The following is an 11,310-nucleotide window of genomic DNA, read 5'->3' on the forward strand; positions in this document are numbered from 1 at the left end:
GGCTGATATAAATATTATTTCTCAACTTTAGAAAATGGTTATGTCCCTTCTTTTTGTTGTCATGTGCCGTTAATTACTTAAGAGCTCAAGCACTCCCCATACATTAAGTAGCGACCCCCCCCCCACCCCCACCACCACCATCCTGGATTCGAGTGACATCCTTTTGCCCGTGTACCCCGTCACCGCTCGGCCTTGGTTTGGACTTCAAACTTTAGGGCGCTACGACACTTGTTAAAACATGCTTGAATCTGATTGGCTCGTTGTTGTCAGCTGACCATGCAGTAACCTATGGATTATGCACGGTATACTCATGACTGTAAGTTGCAAAACATAAAACAATCACGACAAGCTTAATCCTTATCCCAGCTAGCTAGATAAGCTAATTCAACACATGTACAGACGAATCAGATCAAGTATGATATGACAACAAGCCCGTCGGTGTAAACACCCTTTGGCAAAATTATGGGTGCGAGCAACAACAATAACCTCAACTGGTGTTAATGTTATGATTATTATTATTATTATTATTATTGCATTAAAGGCATTGAAGACTCGCCCCAAACCCCGTGCGGCCATCTGAAAAAGTTAACTTTCCATTGCTTGCAAGTGACGTTTTGTTCGTGTCGCTACAAAATACAGACAGTAATGAAACGTGATACCTTGTTTTTTCTTTAGCTGGACCTGAGATGTCCATCGCTGTCTCGTTTGTACACTGTGCTGTGGGTGTTGACCGCAGCTGTATGTACTGACTGTACACTAGTGTCTAATTACCGACGGTAGCAAGCTGTGCGTGTATTTTCTGGGATCGATGGTGGTGTCTAACATTTTCGTTACACCTCATTCGAAACTAGGTCAGATTACCGGTATTAGACGTTTCTTCTTGCGCGAGTCTTCACACCCTTTAAGCGGCCATCGAAACCAAAGAAGGCTTAGCGTTAGTAATAGTATCAGACGGTTTGGATGCCTGGTATCGGTCTAGGCCCAACGTAACTGATCGGGAATAGAACAGCAAATGCATTCAAGAAATGCACGTTTCAAGGAACAATAAACGTCAGTATTGTGTCATGCCCTTGTTCACAACTATTTCGGTCTGTACAATTATGTATAGCCATTGTACTACAAACGTTAACTGTTTGTTGAAGAACTTTCTTGATGGAATTCTTCACATGTGTTTAAGCAAGGAGTTGTTCCATAACAATTCCCTGGTTTAAGGCACGAGCACTGATATAGCTTAGCACCAGCGTTACCAGCGGCAAATGTCAAAAAACGCTAGATTTGCAAAAGTAAAACCCCAGAAAACGCTAGATATAGATTTTCATGAAGATATGTAATGCAGCCTATTTATTATTTATATGATAGACAGTTTTATGATTATTTTAACAAATTTCAAGTCATAATGGCTCAGAATCATAACAAAACAACTGTAGAATCAACAAAATTACAACTAAATTCAGACGCAATTTAACTGCAAGAAACGATTCTCGTCTCAGTACGTTGACCAGCTCCGTTCCGCATAATAAATATATCGACCGCGATAACATTGTGTAAAAGTAACATATAAATAGGTTCAGTGTGTTGCCAAGCGGTAATTTCACCTCGAATGTTTCGGATACGTGCAATGTTTTCGTGAACCATCAATTTCGGGCAAAAGAGCGCTAGATTTGGCCAATTTTGAAAAACGTACGCTAGAACACCAGACGGAAAAGTCTAAAAACGCTAAATTTAGTGTAAAAACGCTAACGCTGGTAACACTGCTTAACACAGTATATAGCAGTACATGGGCAGTAGTACACGTCAATGACCGTTGTTCCATTCATTGTATCGCTGTTCGTCTTGGCATGAACACAACGGTTCGTGTTGCCTTGCCAACTGTACGCAGGCGCAGTATGCACTTACGTCATATCTTTATGCTGTATACAGACGTTGTTCAATGTTTTGCCCGGTTATCGCCATTCTTGTTTGTTTTGTTTTTTGCGCATTTTATTGTTGAGACTTTTCATTACTCTAAAAGTAAAGAACGACGGAGAATCATTTCGAAAGACTTGTTGATTAGTTTTCTTTCAAAGTTTGTATTAAACATTTTAACATTCTGAAATGAATATTAGTGTTTGTTTAGCACTTTGTATGGATGGACAGGATTAAAAAACGGTCTGCACTTACCGAGGTTATAACCCTACCGCTGGATGCACGATGCCGAAGGCTGAGTGTATCGTTTGAGCTATACGCCTGTTCGTGCATTGTTCTGCGATAACTGACGGTAGATCATTGATTGACACCTAATCGTAAGTCACTTCAATTCACGGGAACATTTTGTGTATTTTTAATGTAAACATAATATATAGTTAAATTTATTCACTACCACTAGACACACAACTTATACTTGACGTTCACTTCTCACATGGCTTTAAACTATAATGCTGTATAAAATAAATGAGAAATTCATTGAGATCAAGTTCTACAATTTTATAATCAATTACAAAAGATAAAAAGTGACAAATGATAAGTATAGGCAATATTTTAAAGTAACAGTTATCATATTGGGGATATTTTCTTCATTTTCGTTTTGTTTACAATCGTGTTTGAAAACACCATCATCTTTGGAATGCTAATGATAGTTTCAATATCAACAACTTTGGCATGTGATTATCCCTGGTGATCTTAATTCTTCACGTTCTGCAGTTTTGCAATTTTCACTTTAAGTTTGTCAACAATATTCCTCCTTTCTTTCCTTATTATACAGAGAAGTTAAGGCGATTGATCATAAAGACAAAATACTTTTCAACTCGTGTACTTCTTCAAATTATTGCAAAAGGAGCCAGCGAGTATTTTGATTGAATGATACTAATGTGTATACTTTCAGAGTAATATATGGTAAAAGGAAATCGTTCGAAATTCTACATGGTGAACGTCAATTCCTCTGAGGAGTAGTTGGTTGAATGGTGTGGTAGAGTGGATCATCAGACTGCATTACTCAGGTACTCTGGGTTAATGGCTGGTTTTGTGAGGACAGCATTAAATGAACATTGTCGGATGGAAGTTGGCCTGCCTGCACTTGGGAAGGGTTGGCTGGTTGTGTTGTTACAGAAGAGGTTTCGACTGGGTATGGGACGAGAGAGTCCGGTGGATGAACCGTCGGAGCTTGTTGGGGGTTGAACGTTTCTGGGTTTGATTGAGGAGGGTACATTCCTTGTATTGGTGGGACCACTCCTACATGCTGTGGGTAATAAACAGGGCTATTAACCACGTTATTATAACTGGGCGGTGCTGCAAAGTTACTCCAATTGTGCTGGGGTGCGGGTGGTCCAGCAAGATTATCGACTCCGCTTATTACAGCAATGTTTGGTTGAGTACGAGCTCTTCGTTTGTTCTTCTTAGATAACCGATAGGAGACTACAAGGCCTATGCCGATAAAGACTGCTAAAAATACACAGACTATCACGATCCCAGCGATGGCACCGGTTTGTAATGAGGTTTCTAAGAAGAAGAAAAAAAAAGGAAATTTGTTATTTAACGTTTCATGCATTGAGTAGTTAATCAATCAGTTTGTTCGTGTAAACATGTAATAACAAACTACAAATACATTATCTTTTTGTTGAGAGCAGTTACATAATACAACGATTTACCGAACTTACGCGATGATATGTTTTAATTGATGTGTGATTGACTAAAAGTAAAGGATGTTATTGACTAAAAGTATTTGATGGAAATGAAAATCTTAGCAATTGAATATTGAACAGTTGACATATTCATGTGCGCGTCGTAGTATAGAGAGGTAATTAGATATGAATTAAACATCTATATTGCACAATTTAGGTTATGTATAATGGATATTTTAAACTGCACATGTTCAAGAGCGTTCATTCGCAGAACCGGAATATCCCAGTATCTATAGGCCTGCTCTGGTTACTGATTGGCATACACTAGTAAGTATATGCAGACATCAACGTATATGTAGAAAGGTCTGGGAAAAAACGACGTAAAAGCATTGACTCCAATTTATATGTGATATTATATTCATTAAAAATCTCTCGGTCTAAAGAAATGCTCTATCCCCATCCCTGGCTACATCTGTGACGAAGTGCTACATCTTCGGAAAATGTCCATTTACACCATTAGCAATGATTAGCATGCTGAGCTCGATTAACTCCTATGTTGATATAGTTAAACGGTACTAGTTTGTTTCATATATAGGCTGATAATAATATAACTTACTGCTAACTTTACATCGAACAGCCGCACTTGCACAATAGCTTCCATATGTAACGTCAGATGTGTAACAGTTTCTGAGCTCGTAGTCATCATATGCACAGGAGAAGCTTACGTCGGAAGGTGGAGAGTTGCCAATTCCAAACTGATCATTATAGTAGATTTCTTCATAATCGGAAAAACCAATCTGTTTACAGACTGTTGACGCCTCATTCACGTTAAAGTTTTCTGTGCATAATCTCTCCCACCGAGATCCATCCCAGACTTCTACCCTACCTTCGTACCAATTATTGCCAGCTACCAGACGGGGGTAATATGTAACTATGAGAAAAACAAAAATGACAACTTGGAGTGTTAGCCCAGTGGTTAACGCCGGTGCCTTTCAATCATAAGGTCCCCGGTTCGAATCGCTCCCAGATTAATGTATGTCGTCCAGTTACAGAATTAACAATTCATAATCATGGACGTTAAAGTATGAATCTAAGAGACTGACTTCGGTCAGCTGGCGGCTTTGATAAGCCAATGAGGCTTCTTCGCGAGTTCCTGCTTGCAGGAGGATCTAATGTGCATACATATATACATACATACACACGTACACACACACACATGCACACATACATGTTATATATATATATATATACATACAATAAAATGTAATTCACGATGAAGTCACACTGCATACATAATGCAGACAACGAACGAATGAAATGCAATCCTGAAATATTGTAACTTAAATCATCATTAAGCGTAATACTTTTGGACATCATAATGTTGTACAATGACCAAACAAAGACTAGATGAGATAGGTTAGTGAGAACGGTGGACAAACATAGACAGCCAAGCAAAAACAATGTACAACACACTTCAAGAGTTTTAAAACCATAAAAAGATTGAAACGACAGCTGATCTAACCTGGAATTTGACAATTCACCCATGCGTCTTCTCCATGATTGCAATTATGCTTATACCAACCACTGTTACTGCATTGGGTTAGCATATGTTCCGACCCATCACATGAAACGTCGTCCAACATAATAGGACCAGAACCCTCGCTATATTTGGCGTTACCACCATAGCTGTCAACAGTAGGGTACCCAAGTTGTCTGCATGCAACGTGTGCGTCGTTCCTTTCCCAACCGTCATCACATATTGTACCCCATTCTCCATAGTGATAGATTTCAATACGTCCAGATTGTTCCGAGAAACCTTCTACAAGTCTTAAGCTGCCATCGATAGGAGATTCTTTTGATAAAGAAAACGATATCTTTTAATTATGCTATAATTAATGACTTCCGAAGGAAACTTGAAATTATGTGTTGGGTATATGTCCCTGAACAATGAAGTCCCATGAAACACAAGTATAACATCTTCATGTGACTTCTAAAAATGTTTTAAGTTATCATTGGATATTTAAATATCCAAGCTTTCAATGAATATGTAAATGTTTATTGGTCGCATTAACAAAGGCGTCGTGAACATAATGGGCTCCGCGGCAAATTTTGTCTCTGGGGAATTATTTCTTTTTTGGACTAATCACCCTTCCTGAAGAACAGAAAATGTGAATATCTATTATTCATCCCATAGTTTATCGGATCCTCATATACTTTTTTTTCATGAGTCTGTAGATGTTGTACCCCTGCTGCGTCTCATAATGTCCTTTGGTATATCGCAGGATCCCAACTGATTCTTTGACATACAATTTCTTAAGACCAAATAGCTGCCTAAAGCTATATACTTACTTGTTTACATTTTTGCATACCGTTCATCAATTAAGATAAGATGTTTTACGTAAACGTTAATTAAATAACTCCCTACACACATTGGAAATTGAATTGGCTGCATGTGTACCGTTCTTCCTATAGACAGTGATATAGGGAAGCGACCACTAATGGAAAGACAAAAAGGGTTTTCTAGAAAAGTTAAAGAATTATCCTTTGAAATTAGTATAGCTTATGTTAACATACCAAGAGTAGAGCACGTGAGTGCAGCATCCTGACTGTGGCTACAGCTGGAAGTTGCCCAATTACTGAAATAGCAATCTTGCCAGTACCATTCTGTTCCGACGCAACTAATACTCCCCAGTATTGGCCCAGATCCTTGACCGAACCGTGCTCCATTGTAATAGGTATCGACACCACTATATCCCAGCTGGCGACATATGACGGCGGCATCTCCATAGGACCAATAGTCATCACAAATGGTTCCCCATTCTCCTAGGTAATAAACTTCCACTCTTCCAGAATTACTAGAGTATCCATTTCTCAGGCGGACATCCCCTTCAACACCTATTGATAAATGATGAGTTATTATCATAACACTGATCAAAATGTAAAATTTAGAGATAAATATTACTTTATAAAGATTGATCTTCATGGCAGTATCATTTATGAACTGAAAAGCAATTCCTTTAAACAATCTTTGACAACTTTCACGTACATGGAAATTAAAACAAGACCGTCCATAGTTTGTTCTCTTCCTACCAAATCTAATTTTCACGGTATTCAACGTTTCACGCCTAAATTAGTTTGATCTTGAACAGTATAGTGGTTGGCCTGAAATGCAGTTATTTTACAACGCTAAGCAGCCTCGTATGCATATGAGGGTGGGGGGGGGGTTGGGGGCAGCCGAATGGAATATGTCTCACATATCACGAGTGGCTGTCGATTTACAGTGTTAGCTCACTTTGAAAGACAACGCTGAAAACGTACCTGCAAGACATCTTACACCCACGTCTTCATAGTGTTCACAGTAAGGTGTGTTCCACCCACTATATGAGCACTGCTGCCAGTGAGCTTCATCTCCATCACAACTCAGTCGTTCCATTATTGGACCATATCCTTCACCAAAGTAAGACTGGTCGAGAAAGTATTCATCCACGTCACTATATCCTAACTGCCTGCAGATGACCTCAGCATCTTCTCGTTGCCAAAGATCGTCACAAATCGTTCCCCATTCATTGTTGTTGAAAATCTCAACTCTGCCTTCAGTTGGTACAGATCCGCCAACCAGTCGAACTCTACCATATTCTGATTCGGCAAGGAGAAAAAACTACTAATTTATTCATCACAATCATGTGTATGTTACGGACATTGATCAATTTGCCGATTAGTTTATAACTAGATTCCCCTTGCAATTTTGTGCCGGTGAAAAAAAAACCAAATCGTTCTTTCAACACAGAAGTAGCCTATTCACATGGTAAACCTAAATCATTTCTCAAGTAACAGGTTTTCAAATCAATTTACCACTTCTTGTCAATTGTTATAAACATTAAACAATGCATTAATATAAAGCAAATAGTTTATATATATATATATATATATATATATATATATATATATATATATATATATATATATATATATATCTAAGTACTACTACAGTGTAGTTGCGCATATCAACTCCAGTTGTTCATACGATGAAAAGTAATACAAACTGAAAGATAACATTCCGTTCACACGCCATGTTCTCGGTTTTGGCATAATGACATTTATAATAAAATTACGTACATCCTCCAGTCATCACAGTTCACACATAGCTATTTTACAATATTCACTTGCCTTCACTTCCACATATTACTCCAGCTTCTTGTGAGTTCCAACAGTTGTGTTGGAACAAACCTGCATTAGGACAGTCTAATAATGTCGATTCCCATCCATAGCATTCTACGTCATCTAGAAGTATATCACCGAACCCAAAACCAAAGTAAGCACCACCCACTGCCTGGGCAGGGTCAAAGTATCCAAGTTGTCGACAAACTACCGTGGCGTCTGCGTTATCCCAGGAATCATCACAGACCGTGTACCATGTCCCATAATAATAAATCTCCACACGTCCCTCATTTGACCTTGATCCTCCCATCAGTCTGACGTCACCGTCGATTCCCCAGGGAAATGGAGATGTCATGTAAAAATCTGCCGAGGGAAAAGTGAAAAGCATCAATGATAACGAAGATCATTGAGGTTAAAAATTTACATTCAAAAGCAAACCATGAAGTGTCAACTCTACTGTTCCCACCCCTCCCCGATAAAAAAAAAATACTCGGAGGGAAAGTATGATGTTGCGCCTAAACAATTAGTAATACATACTTAAATACATAAATATATCATTTGAATAGTCTGTTTCAAATACTAACAAATTGCACAGCCGACGAAGACGTGCCTGCGTCAAGCGTTGTTTACAAATAAACACTAGATTGCAACTAAGGGACCTTCTGAAAACGTCATAAGAATGGGTAGGAAGTAAGGCAGGAGTAAGGTCCGTACCTACTTACTAAATTTCACAGCTATATAGGGCTGACAGTTAAGGAGTCTTTTTCACGTGAAATTGTGTGTGTTACATTAATTGATAAGGTGTAACAAAGTCTGACATCATACAATCCATACACCATACGTACAATCTATATAAATGTGTTACCTCGTTGTGCCCACCTATACTCATTAATCTACCAAATTCAGTTCAGTTCAGTGCCACAAGGTTTCTGAGGTGGGCAGCAAGTTTAGTATAATTCTTGCACAAATTATTGATAGAGTACACTATCATATCCCTCTATATTACATGTCGGGGATTAGCTAGTCACAGATAACAGTAAGTGGATAAGAACATTGTTAAATTTGGAAATACGTTTACATAGAACATTACACATACAACCGACATGTCTTGCTGAAACCGTAAACAGCGTCATGATTTATAGGTAAGAATGTTCCTTTATTCTGGGATGAGAGTTAAGCCCACCCCAACCTTCCAATAAAATCAAATCAAAGAAACTACACTAAACTACTTAGTTTATTTGAATTGCTTTTCCTGAAACTAGTCTCACTTTACCATGCAGGAAACGCACCAAACACCCACAAAATACCGCAACAAGCAACTATTATGTTATATTAGGTTCTTAAGTGGTGGCGTTGCACTGACTGCTACCGTATACTATCCTAATAGCCAAACTGTCTAATATCATTGTGTCGGTCACTCTTAACAGTAAATCAGCATTGGATGTGTATAAATAGTTTACCGTTTAAACATTCTACACCAGCATCCTCCCCGTGGCCACAATTGTGCATATACCATCCTCCACTGGGGCAGTACTCCAGTCGTGTCTCGTAACCTTCGCATTCAACTTCATCGAGCAAAATGAGTCCTGTTCCCTGTCCATAGTAAGCTGAGCTATGAGCAGCGACGGCTGATGGAAAGCCTAATTGACGACAAACAACGTTGGCGTCAAGAATGTCCCAACTGTCGTCACATACTGTTCCCCATTGTCCATCATGGTAGATTTCCACTCTCCCGTAGTAGTAACCACCATTAAGAAGGCGAATTTGTCCATCAGCTGAGAACAAATGATAGCATGATCATACACGTATTCTTGGTTATTCGAGAGAAAAAAATATGTTTGCAAAGAATGTTTGTATATTTTCTCTTGGTGGAATGACTAGCTGTTATGACCATGTTTTATTCTGTTCAGTAGTTGGTGTCTTAGTCATATCTAGGAGTGTATATAAGAGATCGCACGCTTATGCCATTTTGTCACTATATATCCCTCCAGACCATATGACTTAAGGCTCATAACAACTGTAGTTGAAGAACGCTTGTGATTCCTTTAGTTGTTGATATTGGTTAGTTCATATAGATGACATCGGTGTTTAAGAACTAAATTAACTTTATTTGGTGTCTTTTCTAGCCATAACTGAACGCTCAGACATTCGTTTTGCAATGTTGATGCCTTAAAAAGTGTCAGTGAAATGAATACGCATAATGAACGAAAATGATAGAAAAAACCACCATAAACCTTCCAAGAAGACCAAGAACCTTTCACCTCATAAAGAAAACTGAAGGATCATATCCATTGAGAGAATGACAGGTTTATTACTGAAGCCAACAAATTATATAAAATATGGATTCCTTGGTCGTTCAACACTGAGACACACCATAATATGTTCCAAGAATTAACAGCCGGACAACGACAATTCCACTAATTATACAATATGATAACGCCTGCTCTAGATTAGCCTAAGCTCTTTGATTTAAGACCTGCTTTTAAGAACAGGCTACATCATACACTGAGTAAGCAGAGGGTATTGATCGAGAAATTAGTGGGAAGTGATATATGATTATACATGGCTACGATTCCTTCTTAGGGCTTTTACTATTCATATTAATGTCGTGAACATTTTCCCCGCTCTCTCCATTTAAAAAGCAAATAATAATCATTTACAAATGAAGAATGCATTTGTTACCTTGTCCAGATACGACATCACAACTCAATATGAGTATTCCAAATAATACAAACGATACACTTCTCAAGGTATCCATCATGACATATAGTAAAGCTAACGCCTTAACGAAACACCAGGATATATCTTAGGCTGGTTCTCTGTGTTGTTATGAATATACGTATATACGTACTATACGTGTGTTAAGTGTTATTATGGCTGCTTTTATCGACAATCAAGGTATGACTAGTGCGTTGTATGCTTTTTCAGACTTTGAACTGACACTCCTTCCATAGTGCACGGAATCGATCAATGGTCATGTATGCCGTGAAAAGATTGAATTACATAAAAGAAAAAAGATTGACATTTTTGGACTGCGATAGTAAATATTTGTTTATTTGTTTGCCACAAAAGTACAAAGTGGAGGGAAGTCTTCCATAAAGCTTAAAAGCTTAACAATGTGGAAGACTCCCTGAAGAAAGAAAAGAAAAAAAAAACAATATATGTATTTATGTGTATGAATACATACATAGATATAAGTACAAATTAAATGTTCAATATATATATATAGTAATTACATACATACATACATACATAATTACATACAAAACCACTTCTTAAAGGATGTGACTGACTTTTTACTCTTTAAGTGCATCTGCCAAAGCTAGTTCAGTAGAATGTTCGGGTCGAAAGCCGTACTGTTCTTTACAGAGAATATTATATTGGTTAAGAAAATTAAATATGCGATTGAACATAAGTCGTTCTATGATTTTAGAAAAACAGGAAAGCAATGAAATCGGTCGATAATTCTCATATACATTTGAATCTCCCTTTTTATAGATTGGTATGACCTTTGCCGTTTTAAGTTTATCTGGGAATACGCCAGTGTTAAATGATA

General features: G+C 38.0%; 1 protein-coding gene across 1 annotated transcript; it reads right to left on the reverse strand.

The window, feature by feature from the left end:
• Nucleotides 1-2,448: 2,448 nt before the first annotated feature.
• LOC139962752 (scavenger receptor cysteine-rich domain-containing group B protein-like) lies at nt 2,449-10,655 on the reverse strand. The gene is made up of 8 exons (XM_071963044.1): nt 10,437-10,655; nt 9,215-9,529; nt 7,764-8,117; nt 6,915-7,232; nt 6,171-6,491; nt 5,119-5,448; nt 4,213-4,527; nt 2,449-3,474 (listed from the first exon to the last, which is right to left on the reverse strand). The coding sequence occupies exons 1-8, from the start codon at nt 10,513-10,515 to the stop codon at nt 2,972-2,974; spliced, it is 2,535 nt and encodes an 844-aa protein (XP_071819145.1). The 5' UTR covers nt 10,516-10,655; the 3' UTR covers nt 2,449-2,971.
• Between the last annotated feature and the right edge of the window lie 655 nt (nt 10,656-11,310).

The sequence above is a fragment of the Apostichopus japonicus genome, chromosome 21 (genome assembly GCF_037975245.1).
Source record: "Apostichopus japonicus isolate 1M-3 chromosome 21, ASM3797524v1, whole genome shotgun sequence".
Classification (NCBI taxonomy): domain Eukaryota; kingdom Metazoa; phylum Echinodermata; class Holothuroidea; order Aspidochirotida; family Stichopodidae; genus Apostichopus; species Apostichopus japonicus.

Excerpts from the sequence above, each read along its gene's own strand:
- LOC139962752 (XM_071963044.1), bottom strand. The coding sequence starts at position 10,515 with ATGATGGATACCTTGAGAAGTGTATCGTTTGTATTATTTGGAATACTC. Across the intron at positions 7,233-7,763 it reads AGTAATATGTGGAAGTGAAG|AATATGGTAGAGTTCGACTG; the intron begins GCAAGTGAATAT and ends TTGCCGAATCAG. Across the intron at positions 3,475-4,212 it reads TGTTCGATGTAAAGTTAGCA|AAACCTCATTACAAACCGGT; the intron begins GTAAGTTATATT and ends TCTTCTTCTTAG.